The 16,105-nt window shown below is 39.6% G+C and overlaps 1 protein-coding gene across 1 annotated transcript; it reads left to right on the top strand.

Annotated features, from left to right (window-relative positions):
* The first annotated feature begins 12,594 nt into the window (after positions 1 to 12,594).
* Positions 12,595 to 15,742, top strand: LOC122024947. The gene is made up of 2 exons (XM_042583692.1): positions 12,595 to 15,275; positions 15,661 to 15,742. Exons 1-2 carry the CDS (start codon positions 12,880 to 12,882, stop codon positions 15,698 to 15,700), a joined length of 2,436 nt encoding a protein of 811 aa, XP_042439626.1. The 5' UTR covers positions 12,595 to 12,879; the 3' UTR covers positions 15,701 to 15,742.
* Positions 15,743 to 16,105: the final 363 nt, after the last annotated feature.

Here is a 16,105-nt window from a genome sequence, read left to right as displayed (position 1 = left end):
GAGCATCTTGTGTGCAAGCTCAATCAGTCTATGGACTGAGGTAAAGCTTCAAGGTCTTGGAACATCCGGTTTATCAAAATAATCTAGACCTATGGATTTATTTAGTAACCGGATAAGTCTTGTGTATACAAAAAGTGTGATGGAAACGTGGTGGTATTTCTTGTACTATACGTAGATAACATTCTTGGTAGTTGGAAACAATATCAAAATGTTGTCAGAAGTAAGGGTATGGTTGTCCAAACAATTTGATATGAAGGACTTGGGAGAATGTATATATTCTTGGGATCAAAGTAATAAGGGATCGCAAGAAAAGAATATTTTACTTATCCCAAGCTTCATATGTCGAAAAAAAAAAAACCTTGCTCGTTTTAAGCATGCAAAACTCCAAGAAAGGTTTCTTACCTTTTTAGCATGGAGTAACTTTATCTAAAGAAATGTCTCCGTAGACATCAAAGGAGATAAAGGGTATGAAGGCAGTTCCTTATGTTTCGGCTGTGGGAAGCCTAATGTATGCAATGCTGTGTACGAGACTGGATATCTATTTTGTCGTGGGCATAGTTAGTAGATATCAAAGTAACTCTGGACAAGGACATTGATCTGCGGTAAAGCATATATTGAAGTACCTTAGAGGCACTAGAGATTATATGCTAGATTATAAGGCAAATAATTTATTCCCTGTGGGTTGCATGGATTTTAACATCCAATCGGAAAGGGACAATAGTAAGTCAACCTCGGGGTTTTGTGTTTACTTTAGGAGGTAAAGTCATAACTATGGAAGAGTGATAAGCATAGGTGTTTTTCTGGACTCTACCATAGAAGTTTAGTATATGGCAAGCCTCTGAGGTAGCCATAAAAGCTGAATGACTCAATAACCTCAAGATAGACTTAGATATGATTTCTGGTTTGTCCAAAGATTATTACAATTTATTGTAATTGGTGCAGTAACAAACTCGAAGAAACCATAAGTCTATAAGACAGGTAAACACAATAGAGCGCAAGTACCACCCAATACGAGAAATCGTATAAACGAGGAGAAGTTGTTGCCGCCTAGATTGCATCAGGTAATGACCTATAGATCCTTTCACTAAGGTCCTTAAGGCAAGAGCCTTTGATGGGCATGTTGAAGGGTTGGTAATCAGATGTATGGTAGCAGATATGAAAGCTTAGTATTTTAGTAAAAGTGAGAGATTATTAGGATGTATATTAAAAGCCTAGCTTTTGGTATAAACATTTATCTAGAAATAAAAATCACATTGGTCAAATGTCTACATTTACGATAAATGTAGTTGCTCAATTAATTTATATTGTAGATAACATGGTGTGTGGTGACACACACAGAAGATCATGTTATCGGTTCCTTATAAATTATAAACAGTAGCTCACGACCAAGATGGAAAGGAACAAACCATTGGAAGGTCGTAGTGTAATTAGGTATTAGTTTATCTTAACTATATAATTACACTAGTACACTTAGAGTGTATTGAGTAGGACCATTTGAGGTCGTTCCTTTTATACTGACTTTATGAAGGAACAAAGACCTCAGTTATTATGGAAGTGTGTGCTCTTAATCCTAATATAATAACAAGCACATATATTTGATATTTATTTCTTTAATTTATCAATGGGTGAGATTTAGTTCGATGAATCAATAAGCCCGATAAGTTGGGAAATGATATCACTTATAGTGTGTGTTGTTGATTATAGAAGGAAACTGTGTCCTAGTAATCTAGGTTGATAATGTCCCCAAGATGAGCTCATAAAGATTGTCATGTTAAACCCTGCAGGTGGACTTAGTCCGACATAACGATAAGGTTGAGTGGTACTATTCTTGGATTAAGATATTAATTAAATGAGTTGTCAGTAACTCACTTAATTAGTGGGCATTCGACATCTTAAACACAAGGAGACTAACACACTCATAATAAGAAGGAGCCCAAAAATGTAATTTGGGATTGGTGCGGTAGTTCAATAAAAATTCTCTAGTGGAATGAATTATTATTGATAAAATTAAGTTGTGTGTTCGGGGAGAACACGGGATGCTTAATTTTATCGGGAGACCAAAACCAATTCCTCCTCTCGGTCCCTATCGTAGCCTCTTATTTATAGAGTACTATACCCACCTATACCCACCTTCGTACCCATGATGTAGGGGTCGGCCAAGCTAGCTTGTGGTTCAAGCTAGGGCCGGCCAAGCCTTGGTTCATGGGTGGTCGGCCCTAGCTTGAACCCAAGCTTAGGTGGCCGGCCCCCATTAAATTTAAAAGAATTTTAATTTTAAATTTTTCTTATGTGGAAGATATAATTTATTGGAGAGAATAAAATTAAAATATCTCTTCTACAAAAGATTAAGAAAAGAGATTAGATCTCTTTCCTTATTTGTAGAGAGGAAAGATATTTTATTTTCTCTCTTTGTAAATTATTCACATGTTGAAAAATTAAAAGAAATTTATTTTTATCAACCATGAAGGGATTTTAAAGGGAAATTTTATTTTTTTAAATTTCCGAAGACAAATAAGGAATTTTTAATTGTTGATTAAAAATTATCTTGTTTGCTCTCCATGAGGTGGTCGGCCATATACAATTGATTAGGAAATTTTATTTAATTTTTCTTAATTAATTGTTATTAAAGAAAGTTAAGGAAATATTATTGTATTTAAATTTCCTTATTTGCCAAGACCAAGGATTATAAAAGAGGAGGTAGAGAAGGCTTCATGGTGAACGACTGTATTCTTTTTCTTCCTCTCTTTTCTTCCTTGGTGTGGCTGGCCCCTAGAGGTTCCCCTTCTCCTTCTCTCTTCTCCTTCTTGTGGCCGAGACTTCATCATCTCTTGGAGGCATAGAAGTGGTCGGATCTAGCTTGGAGAAAAGGAGAGAAAGAAGTCTTGTTTAATGCATCCCTTCGAGATTGGTTGGTGGAAAAAGATCTTCATCTTTTGGAAGCATTGTGCTTGGCCGAAACTTGAAGAAAGGAGAAGAAGGTGCTTTGGTGGTTTCTCATCTCGGAAGATCGTTGCCCACACAACGTCCGAGGTTAGAAGAGGAATATGGTAGAAGATCAAGAGGTCTTTCTAAAATGTATAACTAGTATTTTTCCTTTCCGCATCATACTAGTTATTTTTGGAAATAATACCAAATACAAGAGGCATGTGATTCTAGTATTTCGAATTTGTTTTTGATGTTGTGTTCTTTTGTTTTTTTTCTTTTCCTTGTGATTTGATTGTTCTTTTCGGTTGACCTAAAGTTATTTAAGGAAATTAAATATTAACTTTCCTTAAAAGACTTTGTCTAGTCGGTGGTGGTTGTTCCCATATCCAAGAAGGCCATGTGCCTCGCCACGTCAGTACTGGAAGCCAATTTTGGAAATTAATATTTAATGAAATTAATAACCTAGGTGATTTGGATCGAACGTGTTAAGTTCCGTAGGAGATCCGAGTCTAAACCTAAAAGAACAAATAGATTAAACTTTGGATCGTGTTAAGTTCCGCAGGCGAACCAAGTTTAATTTAAAAGAACACATGGTAGCTAGGAAAAGGTTCAGACCTTTGTACAAAATTTTTTATAGTGGAACCATTAGGTTTTCCGAGTAGCAACCAACAATAAGAACATTCATTCCATACATTAGGGAAAATGGTTCGTGTGACAGCAAGCACAGTGAGCATTCAATTGCTAAGAAGATTGTCACACCTTACTTAGCTGCTCCATAGAACAAATCAGAAACATAAATGTCCATAGAACGAATCATAGACATAAATAGCTTGCCTTTACCCCAGATTAAATTATTTACATCATTATAAACATCTCTAATCCCTCATATTGACTATATGTCAAGAGCATGTTCAACATCTCCAATTAAACAAATTATTCACAATTACATTTTATGTACAGAACTAAAAATGTAACTGGTACCAGTGAATAAATGTCACAGATGTAAATCAATCTTAATCTTCCTTTTTTGGCTAGAATCAATTCATTCTAATCAGTCACTTTCCTAGTTATGCTCCATAGACCGAATCATCCTTAGCCAATAGGAAACATGCTAAACTAGCAGACACTGATCAGAACTTCAAGTAGATAGCTAAATAGTCACTTAGGGTAAGATTGAGATTAACTTATAATCTCAAGGGTCTCACATAGTAGAGAAGCAAGGATCCATTCTCCTACTACCCTTCTTATTGCCATAGCACATGTGGTATGAATCACATGCTACGATGTTATTCTCTTTTCCAAAAAGAGCCCATGTTTTTCCCAAAATTTAACATCGTACAGATTTAGATCTAGACATTCCCAATATCTAATTCTGAATTCAACATATGAATTCTAATCTGGCCTCAAGCAGATTCAGTAAATGGTGGGTGCATTTACTCCAATCATTACACAAATGATCTCATCTTGATACAAATATCAAGGCGACCTTAACTTATGGGTATGTCTCTATTCACAACTATATAAGATGTCCCATAAGCAACGGTCTTACCTGTATTTGTACTTAACAAATAGAGATGATTGCCCATGTGAGTGGGCCAATCTCAATCTGCCAACATGCTTATCGAGACTTTTATTCGAATGTAACAAAAACATATACATTGAATAAATCATGACATTTTTCATTTATCAAAATGTCTTTACAATTAGTTACATTCTTCGAAGTCTCAAAGACTTCACATATCCATAAAATGACTCTATAGTCAATGGCTTAGTAAAAGGATCAGCAAGCATATTCTGTGTTGGGATATACTCAAGAATTATCTTTTTCTTGTCAATAATATCCCTTACAAAATTATACTTAATTTCTATATGCTTGCCTTTTCTGTGATACTTGGGATCCTTGGAAAAAGCTATCGCAGTTTGACTGTCACAGTACACAGTAACAGGACTCCCACTATTCTCAGTAATCTTCAGATGCTTTAGGAACCTTCTTAGTCAGACAGCCTCTTGCGCAGCCGCTGCACAAGCCACATACTCAGCTTCCATTGTCGACAAGGCTACATAAGCCTGCTTCTTGCTGTTCCATGAGATGGCGCCACCATTCAGCAAGAAGACATAGTCGGATGTGGATTTTCTGTCATCAAGGTCCTCTGCCCAATCTGCATCTGAGTAGTCACTTAGACTCATATCTGATCCTTAAAACCAGAGACAATAATCAGCTGTTCCTTTAAGATATCTGAATATCCTCTTCACCGCTTTCCAGTGTCTCGATCCTGGGTTTGACTGGAAACGACTAACTAAGCCAACATCATAGCTTATATCGGGATGGGTATACAACATAGTGTATATCAAACTACCAATGGCACTGGCATATGGTTTCTTCTTCATTTCGGCTATTTCCTCAGGTGTCTTGGGATACATACTTTTGCTCAAAATAGTACCTTTCACTATAGGCATTTGTTCAATGTTGCAATCTGATATATTGAAGTGTTGTAGCATCTTAGTGATATAAGCTTCTTGAGACAAACCCAAAAGCCTTTTTGATTGATTTCTAATGATCTTCACTCCTAAGATGTACTTTGCTTCTCCCATATCTATTATGTCAAATTGTGATGAAAGCCAGGATTTGACTTCTATCACATACTTTATGTCGCTTCCAGCTATTAGCATGTCATCAACATATAATGACAAAATGACAAACTTTCCTTTTTCTTTTCTTAGGTAAACACAATGATCCTCATTGATCATTTCGAAATCATAAGACAATATTACTTCATTAAATCTTATGTTCCATTGCCTTGACACTTGCTTTAGCCCATATATAGACTTCCGAAGTCTACATACTCTTTTCTCTTGGCCTTCAGTAATATAACCTTCTAGTTGTACCATATATATTTTTTTCGTCAAGATTACCATTAAGGAAAGTAGTTTTTACATCCATCTAATGTAATTTCATGTCATATTGTGCTACTATAGCTAGGATGACACGTATTGACACAAATTTCACAACTGGGAGAATGTCTCTTCAAAGTCAATACCCTCCATTTGAGTATATCCTTTTGTAACTAATCGAGCTTTGTATCGATTAATCAATCCATCTACTTTCCTCTTTACTTTAAGAATCCACTTATTCCTAATAGCCCTTCGGCCCGGAGGAAGATCGACTAAATCCCAAACTTGATTCTTTTTCATTGACTCCATTTCTTCATCCATTGTAATTTTTCATTCTTTTCTAACTGAATTTCTCAAAGTTTTCTCAACTATTCGAGGTTCATCATCATCAACTGGGAGAACCATCAATGCCTCATTCTCAATATCAAAGCTTCTCCGAGGAATAATCTGACGACTACTTCTTCGAAGGTTAGACTGTTGAGAAACTGACTTATTCAGTGGCAAATTACTCCCACTCAGTTGACTAGTTTCAGGCATCTCCTGATTTGTTAATAAAGGAACATTATTCTCCTCCTCTATCTCATATAGAGGAATTGTCTTATCAACTTCACCTCGTGTTGGGAACTCAGTTTCTAGAAAAGTAGCATCTCTTGACTCTATTTCAGAGATGGTTCCATCTTCTCGCTCAACAATAAAAACATAACCCTTAGAAGTCTCAGAGTACCTTATAAAGATACACTTCTTACCTCTGGGTCCTAATTTTCCATATTCGTGAGTTTTATCATGAACGTAGGCAGCTGACCCCCAAGGTCTCAGATTATTTAAATCCGGCTTTCTGCCTGTCCAACGTTCATGTGGGGTAGATGTAACTGACTTTGAAGGCACTTTGTTAAGTATATAAGTCGTAACTAATAATGCATCTCCCCAATAAGAGATTGGCAAATTAGCCTGCGCCATCATAGACCTAACAATTTCAAGAAGAGTCATATTTCTTCTTTCAGTAACCCCATTTTGCTGTGGAGTTCCAGGGTTAGTTAGCTGTCTAATAATCTCTTTCTCATTACACATTATCTTGAACTGATCAGACAAATATTCACCTCCACGGTTAGTGCGCAAGGTTTTAACCTTACGTTCCAATTGATTCTCAACTTTATTCAAGTAACGAATAAAGCAATCCAATGCTTCAGATTTGTGAGAAATCAAATACACATGATCAAAACGTGTGAAGTCATCCATAAATGTAATGAAATAAGAACTCCCATTTCTAGCCTTCATATTCATCGGACCACAAATATCCGAATAAATTAATTGCAACGGTGATTCAGCCCTAATAGCCTTACCAAATGGTTTCCTAGTCATTTTTCCTGCAAGACAATGCTCACATATAGACAAGTTAATCTTAGCATGAGTGCCTAAAAGACCCTCCTTAGCTAATCTATTCATTCATTCTTGTCCTATATGTCCCAATCTAGCATGCCAAATTTCATTATTAACATCAGCATTACTAGTAAGAGCAATATTTAAAAAATAACCATCATTATTATTTGGTTCTACATCAAGAACCATAAAATCATTTGTTATAAAACCATACCCAATTAACACAGAGTTAATTCGAAGTTCCACACAATGGCTATAAAAATTTACATTATAACCTAAATCAAGAAGACAAATAATGGGAACCAGATTCCGTCGAATCTCAGGAGCGTACAGGACATCATGTAGAAACAAGGTGCCTCCACCATGTAGGTTGAGCTTGCAAGTGCCAATTCCTTTGACTTCAATTCTTACATTGTTTCCTACATCTATCTATTTATTCCTAGTTGGTACTCGACTGTACTCCACATATGTAGCTCGATCACGAGCTACGTGGTTCGTTGCTCCTGAATCTATAATTCACAAAGGATACAAATCAGCTAACAACACTGTACTTGCAACATATTGCTCGTGGAAAGAAGAGAAAAATGGATCTACCTTTTTAGGCTCAGCACACTCCCAAGCAAAATGGCCCTTCTTGCCACAGTTGAAGCAAGTCAACTTGCTCCTAGGTTTTTGTCCATTTTTCTTTCCTTTCTTCTTGATTTGGTTTTTCGCAACAAAAGCATTAGCCTCCTTTCCTTTTCCCTTTCCTTTCTTGAACCATTTGTTCTTATTCTTGGAACCAGAACCTTCAGCTACAAAAGCATGACCAGAAATCCTTGCGGATTCAATACTCTCCGCCTCAAGTTCCACATGGCGTGAGACATCAGTAAAAGTCTTGATACTCTCACTATGGGTCAGATTCTGTTTCATCATTTTCCAAGAATCAGGAAGGGTACAAATAACTGCCTAAACCTGTTGTTCATCAGTTAACGCATAACCAGCAGTCTTAAGCTCTCGAATCATGTTACCCATCTCCCTGAGGTGTTGGGCCATGGTAACATTCGAGCGCTTTTTACAGCTATCAAACTTGATAGTTAGCTGACGGAGCTTACTCAAAATGACTCCATTGTACTTCTCTCTAAGGGCTACCCAGACAGCATGAGCCGATGGTAATGGCTCATATTCAAACACCAAGTCATCCACCATTTAACTAATCAATATGCCCTTAACAATTGAGTCATTCCTTTTCCATGCCTTATAGGCATCAAGGTCACATCTGTGCTGTACTGTAGAACCATCAATCGGTTCCTCCATGATTTGATTTATAGCCTCTAGAACTTCTTGTTCCTCAAGAACGTATTGTATCTTGAGGTGCTAGATTTTGTAGTTATCGCCATACAATTTCTCACCCTTATTGAGTTCAGCTATGATGTTTTTAGTTGTCATGATCTACATAAATAAACAAATTATTTATTATTTCAGTGTAATTCATATATGTGCAATTAATTATTGACTCAGTGTAAATTAGAATTAGTTTACAAAATCAAGTGATAACATTGTTTCCACTCATTATTTGTATGCTCTAATTTAATCAACATTGATCAATTTTATTACACATCCCATCTAATGAACGAATCATTATTAAAATGAACTAATCTTTTTTTTTCATATGAACTAATCATATGGATATATGAACGAATCACATTCACATGAACTAATCATGTCATGAAATGAACTAATCATATCATGAAATGAACTAATCATTTCCAAGTTTGTTAACATATAACAAAACTTTTCATTATATAATTATGTTCGTACATAATAATAGAAATTATTACATGACTCAAAAACTAGATCAGCTAACACTGTTCGTACATAACGACATAACACTAATAAACTAGATAAGCTAGCACTACTCCCACTAGGATAAATGCTAGAGCAGTGGGTAATTGCATCCCGTTCATCCCGGATTCTATGATGGGTGGATCAGCTTCAGATGTATCCATCAGATCCATTTCTGGATCTTCTACATATTCTTGAGAATCCTCCTCTGATTCTTCTGGATCCATCTCTAAATCCTCCTCGGGATCCATCTCTGGATCCTCCTCAAAATCTTCAGGATTCATTTCTGGATACTCTTCAAATTCTTCGAGGTTCATTTCCGGATCATTTTCAGATTCTGCGGGATTTAGATCCTCCCTTAAATCTTCAGAATCCATTTCTGGATCCTCCTAAGATTCATCAGGACCCCATTCTAAATGAAGTAACTATCTGCACATCTCTGAGTATGAGATGTGCCCATCAGAATCATCCCAAAGTTGGAATGCTATCTGCCTTAGATGTTCCGATAATGAATAAACCAGAGACCATCTTCTTTCTGTTTCCTGGACTGGATGCCCTTCTTGCTCGAGATTCTAGAACAACCAATCGAGCCGACCAATAAGCCTACCGACTCCGTCATCCGGGTCATATTCCAGTTTCTTGATCTCCTCCCATAGCTCATGTTGTCGTTCATAGTGACCGGTCATCATGTATATCGTTATTTATATTTGGAATTGAAAATCATGATGTCAGTACAAAACCGATAGACTAGTAACAAAAATCGGTCTAATTCAATTCCCATATATAGAACAAAATATACAGAATGCACAAGCAATTAAGAAAAACAAATTTTCTTATTTTGGGGAGTCTCATGTGAGTATGTGACTAACACATTAGATCGGTCGATCAGGAATCCGGATCTTAAGCTTAATCTATTATCCTCATTAAAACTAATCTAATTGAACAGGAATTTCTGACCTATGTTCCGTTATTGTTTAAGCCTATTTGAGTCAATCTCAGACTTATTGATCAAACTTAGGTCCATTTGATTCATCCAATTGCCCATTAGATTAAGTCTGACTCATTAGAACAAATCTAATCTTTATGATCAAATCTGACACAACAGAACTAATCTGGTCATATTTGATCAACCCAACTATTGTAATCAAGATCACCCTAATTAATTCAATAATAAATCGAACTGGTTAAACCAACAAATAATTTGAACCAACTTTAGGTATATCATTAAATCAAACTGGTCTGCTTAAATCAACTAATAATTTAAACCAAACCTGGGTTTGATTGGACAAGTTGGTCTGGTTCCAATTTCAATAAATTGAACCATAAATTAATTAAATATTTATTTATTAATTAATAAATACATTTTAATATGTATTTAATTAATTAATAAATATATTTAATTAAAACTTAAACAAAAGTTAACGTACAGTAGTTTTTTTTCTTCATGCAAAGAAAAATGTATCATTAATTAACATTTTTTCCCCACATGATTTAGTGTGCTTTGAAAAAACATACTGTTCATGTCTTTAGTCGATTCATAAATGATTCAGTGAGTATTTTTTACACTGTACTACGTCAAAAAGTACGGTTCACATTTTTTTTCTCTCTCAATCGATTCATGAATCGATCCAAGAAACCTGTATGATTTTGAATCGATTGAACTACAATTTCAATCGATTCAATTGAATTGAATCGATTGGTTAATCGTTTTAATTAATGAACAGTGTTTACTGTTCATCTTCTTCTTCGCGATAGAAGGAGAAAAAATACGAGTTTTTCTGCGTCGATTTTCATGCTTTCAAATCTATGCTCTGATACCAGTGTTGGTAGTTTTGAGAGCATGAAACAGAAATAAAATAAAACGGTAACCACTCACATGGATCTCTCGAAGAAATCGTCGAAAAACCGTCGGCGGTCGACGAAGAGATTGCCGCTGTCGAAAGCACAATCATAGGGCAATCAAAAAGTGCTCTAAAGTTCACGAGCCAAATCTCAACCACTGGGTGTTCTCCTCTGCTCGCTGATCACCTCACAAAGCTCTCTGATCACCTTCACTGCGCTCCTCTCTTATCACGATTGTTCTTGGACGCTATCTTATATAGCAAGCAAAACATCGGTTATCAACCGATGCTTTGATGACTAGCTTTCAATATAGGAAGATGAAGATGAATGGATATCCTTTCATCTTTCTGACGTTGCAACTGATACAACGTTTAACAGATTTGGCACACTACAAGAAATCTAGCAATCTCCCTAAATTTATCTCTTACCAGAAAAACTTACTATGTTTAACTTAGTATTCATTCATAAGTCATTTGAAGACGATGTGACTTTGATTAGTGAAAGGATCCTTTCTTCAACCAAAACAATCATATCCTACCTAAGAACTCGCTGGATGCCTCCCGAGTAGGACAGACAATGTATGTACCTCCTATGCTTCCCCTAAAATCATTTTATTCATCACATTTGAATTGCATTTGAGCCCACACCACATGAATGTGATGGACAGACATACCCATCGTACTCCATCAAATTAATAATTTAACGCTGAAGATAATAATCCCTATAATATGACAAAATAGTAAACGTGTGAAATCGTGATAATTAGGAAGGTAAACAATTCGAGCCGGGTTAAATTGGATAAACAATTCGAGCCGGGTTAAATTGAGTTTTGCGATTATTAAGTTTATTTAATATGATAATGGATCCGAATCGAGTTTAAAATAAATTAAAATTTTAAAATAATTGTTGAAGTTTGATTTGATCTAATTTTTTATGAGATTAAGGTTATTTGAAGTTTAGTTTAAGCTTGGTTCAGTTAGATGTTATCGATATCTCAATTCAAGCTTGGCTTGAACTTGGTTCAAGGTTGATTCATTTAGATATTATCAACCTCTCAATTCAAATTTATTTGATTATTTAAAATTTTTACCTATTTAATTGGTTATAGAGTTTAATAATTCAAACTTATTTATTTTATTTTAATATTTATTTAGCATGTTGATATAAGTATTATTAATGAACATGATTCATGAACATTATTCACGAATATTGTTCACGAACGTTCACGAACGTTAACGAGCTGGATACATATGTGTTCATGCTTATTTATTTAGTTTAACGAGTTATTCAAACTTATTTATTTAATTGATCTTATGTATTTGAAAGAATATAAATAATATTTTTCCAAACCGAACGCTAAACTTATTCATGAACGTTTAATTCATTTACAACTCTAGTAATAATTATGTCTATCATGGTAACAACTCGTCACAGCAGTTGGAGAATGTATCATAACGATTTGGATCGGCCCACCAGCATTACCCATCTCCCGGCCCAACATTATGAGGGATATAAATAAGAAAGTTATTATTATTTATTTTTAATTAAAATTGAAAGTATTAAGTTGGCTTCCCCAATGCAACCATACGCTACGCAACAAACAAATGGTTTATTAGGGAGAAAAAAATAGAATAAATAAATGAGAAAAAGATTTATCACAATTAATTAATTAATTAATTAATTAATAATAAAAATAGTAATATTTCATAGAAAGAGGAAGCTAAATATATTAATCTCTTCGTTCCCCAACGACAATTGGTCTGCTTCTGCTGATGCTACTTCCGCTTCCTCCTCTTCCTCTTTTCGCTGCTCCCTCTGTGGCCTAAATCAAAGGCAAGTCGTCGACATGATGGTCTCCCCCGCCGGAGGAAGTCGACTGCTACGACTCGGGCGGATCCGGTGATGACTCGGAAGGCCATGCGTTGACGGGTATTAGAAACGAGATAGCAAATAAGATATATATAGTTAAAGAGATTTCTTGGGTGGGTGGGTGCGTGGGTTAGTTGATCGGTGCCGGCGATGGCGACGGCCAACGCGTTGGCGACGAAGGCGGCGGCGATGGATGAGTCGGCGGCGACGGAGGTGGTGGGGAAGGCGGTGCATAAGCGGTTCGAGGCGCTGACGATGGTGAGGAGCAAGGCGATCAAGGGGAAGGGCGCGTGGTATTGGGCGCACCTGGAGCCAGTGTTGGTGCCTGGCTCCGACGCCGCACTCCCCAAGGCGGTGAAGCTGCGGTGCTCCCTGTGCGACACAGTCTTCTCCGCCTCCAACCCCTCCCGCACCGCCTCCGAGCACCTCAAGCGCGGAACGTGCCCTAATTTCTCCTCCCCCTCCTCCTTCGCCGCTCCGCCTCTTGCTTCTCCTCCTCCGCCGACGCCGCACCCTAAGCCCATCTCTGCCATTGCTCCCTTCGTTTCCTCCTCCGCAGGTGCCCCTAACGGCCGGAAGCGATCCTCCCCCTCCGCCACCACCAGCTCTTCGCTTGCCCCCTTACGCATCGCCGTCGTTGATCCTGCCCGGTTCTCTTCCTCGCCAAACACCCCGGTCGCGGGTAGCAGCAGCGATGTCTTATTTTCCACCCCGCCGCCTCTCCAACTCCCCTTGCCACCGCCTCAATCGGTCTTCTCCGGCGGGAAGGAGGACCTCGGCTCGCTGGCGATGCTGGAGGACAGCGTCAAGAGGCTGAAGAGCCCAAAGGCCTTCCCCGCCCTATCCTTCTCAAAACCTCAAATGGATTCCGCACTCTCCCTCCTCTCCGATTGGTTCCACGAGTCCGCCGGCACCGGTGCCGTCTTTCTCTCCTCCTCCGAGCATCCCAAGTTCCGCGCCTTCCTCAGCCACGTGGGTCTCCCTCCCTTCTCTGGCCGCGAACTCCTCGGCCCCCGTTTGGAGTCACGCTACGAGGAGACCCGCGCCGATGCTGACGCCCGCATCCACGACGCTCTCTTCTTCCAGATGGCATCCGATGGTTGGAAGAAGCCCAGGGACTCTGCCTCCTCCATCGTCAACATGACCGTGAACCTCCCAAACGGGGCCATCGTCTTCCACCGGTCCCTGCTCACTCACGGCCGACCCACGTCCAAGTTCGCGGAGGAGCTGCTCATGGACACCGCCGCAGAGATCGCTGGCGAGGGCAACATGCAGCGGTGCGCTGGGATCATCGCCGACAAGTTCAAGTCCAAGGCGCTTCTGGACTTGGAGAACCAGTATCCATGGATGGTGAACCTCTCGTGCCAGCTGCAGGGCCTCCGCGCCCTCATCAAAGACTTTGCCCGCGAGCTTCCCCTCGTCCACACCGTGGCGGCCAAATGCCACAAGCTCGCGAGCTTCTTCAATGAGCACCCACAAGTGAGGAGCCTCTTCCACAAGTACCAGCTCCAGGAGCTGGACACCACGTGCCTCCTCCGCGTCCCACCGCCGTCGTACAACCCGCTTGAAGCTGGCGTGCCCCCTCCAACTTCCGTCTTCCCCATGATCGAGGACATCTTGGCATCTGCTCGTGCGGTGCAATCCGTCGTGCTTCACGAATCCTACAAGTCAATCAGCCGCGACGATCCCACCGCGCGCGACTTGGCGAACATGGTCCTGGAGATGAGCTTCTGGAACGAACTGGAGGCTGTGCACGCGCTGGTCCGGCTGGTGGAGGACATGGTCCAGGAAACAGAGGCAGAGCGGCCGCTGGTGGGGCAATGCCTGCCGATGTGGGAGGAGCTGCGGTCCAAGGTCAAGGACTGGTGCGCCAAGTACACCATCAAGCTCGCTCCTTTGGAGAAGGCGATCGATAGGAGGTTCAAGAAGAACTACCACCCTGCATGGCCGGCAGCGTTCATGCTGGATCCGCTCTACTTGGTGAAGGATGTCAGTGGCAAGTACCTCCCCCCATTCAAGTCTCTGACCTCTCACCAAGAGAAAGACGTGGACAAGTTGATCACCAGACTGGTCTCCCGCGACGAAGCCCACATTGCTCTCATGGAGCTTATGAAGTGGAGAGCGGAGGGATTGGATCCTCTCTACGCGCAGGCGGTGCAGGTGAAGCAGCGCGACCCGGCCACCGGGAAGCTGAGGGTGGCCAACCCGCAGAGCAGCAGGCTGGTGTGGGAGACTTACCTCAACGATTTCAAGTGCCTCGGCAAGGTGGCCGTGAGGCTCATCTTCCTCCACGCCACCTCCTGTGTCTTCAAGCACAACCCTTCCTTGCTGCGCTGGGCCCGCTCCAGCTCTCGGTCCTCCGCCGCCGTTGACCGAGTACATAAATTAATTTTCGTCGCGGCCAACGCGAAGCTTGAAAGGAGAGATTTTTGGAGCGAGGAAGATAAGGACTCGGCGCTCTTGGTTAACGGGGAAGACGAGGAAGACGAGGACAACGACGACGATACTGATCTCAACGAAACAACATTCGCTGAAGCTTCCACAGTGTAACAATCCACCTCTTTGTTTTGCTTTCTTCTGGATTTGGAATTTTTTTTTTCTAAATCGCTTGGGATTTTTTTGGGAGTGAGTGGAGCATGGGAGAGTGATCAACTGAAGACGCTTAAAAACTCCTGCTTTTGTTTTCTTCTTCTTCTTCTTCTTTTTTCTGCAGAACAAATGTTGGAAGCAGCTCCTTGTTTGTAGAACAAGAAGAGAGATTTGTAACACTTTGCTTTTTGATAAATAATATCACAATTTGGATTCTGCTTTCTCGATCTTTTTCCTTTTTGATTTTTTTTTCCTTACCTTGCCTCACTGATCAAAGTTTGTCAATTTGAAACATGATTTTTTGATGTTTTCTTGTTTTTGCACCATTGGAGAAACCAACAGGAGGTGGTCGTTACCATGGCGATTCACTGTGGAGACTTGAACTAGTGGAAATGAACGGGAGCAAGAAGCTTTGGAAGGACCAGAAAAAAGAAAGGAACTTTTGAATGTCAATTAAAGAACTTTATTCATTGTACAACCTTGTCTCCTTAGTGTGGCTATCACGACTTTGCAATCACTCACCATTTGGATCCAATCTAAGACCAAATTATTGTTGGATTGCACCGGGACCCAATTGTTCGTAGTGTGCCGTGTGCGACCAATCCCCTTACGCAGGAGTGAGTGTGGAGCGTGAGTATGTCAAGCCTAGTTGAAGCTCGCTGTGCACTATTGGCAACATGTGTATAAAGATCTTAAATTCCAATGCTTGTAGAGTTAAGATGGTTTCCTTTTCAAACCCTCCTAAATTTAGTAGTTTCATCATTGTCGTATTCAATATATTTGCAGT

This window comes from Zingiber officinale, chromosome 1A (assembly GCF_018446385.1).
Source record: "Zingiber officinale cultivar Zhangliang chromosome 1A, Zo_v1.1, whole genome shotgun sequence".
Lineage (NCBI taxonomy): Eukaryota > Viridiplantae > Streptophyta > Magnoliopsida > Zingiberales > Zingiberaceae > Zingiber > Zingiber officinale.
The sequence above is the reverse complement of the archived record's forward strand: the minus strand, read 5'-3'. Positions and strand labels throughout refer to the sequence as shown.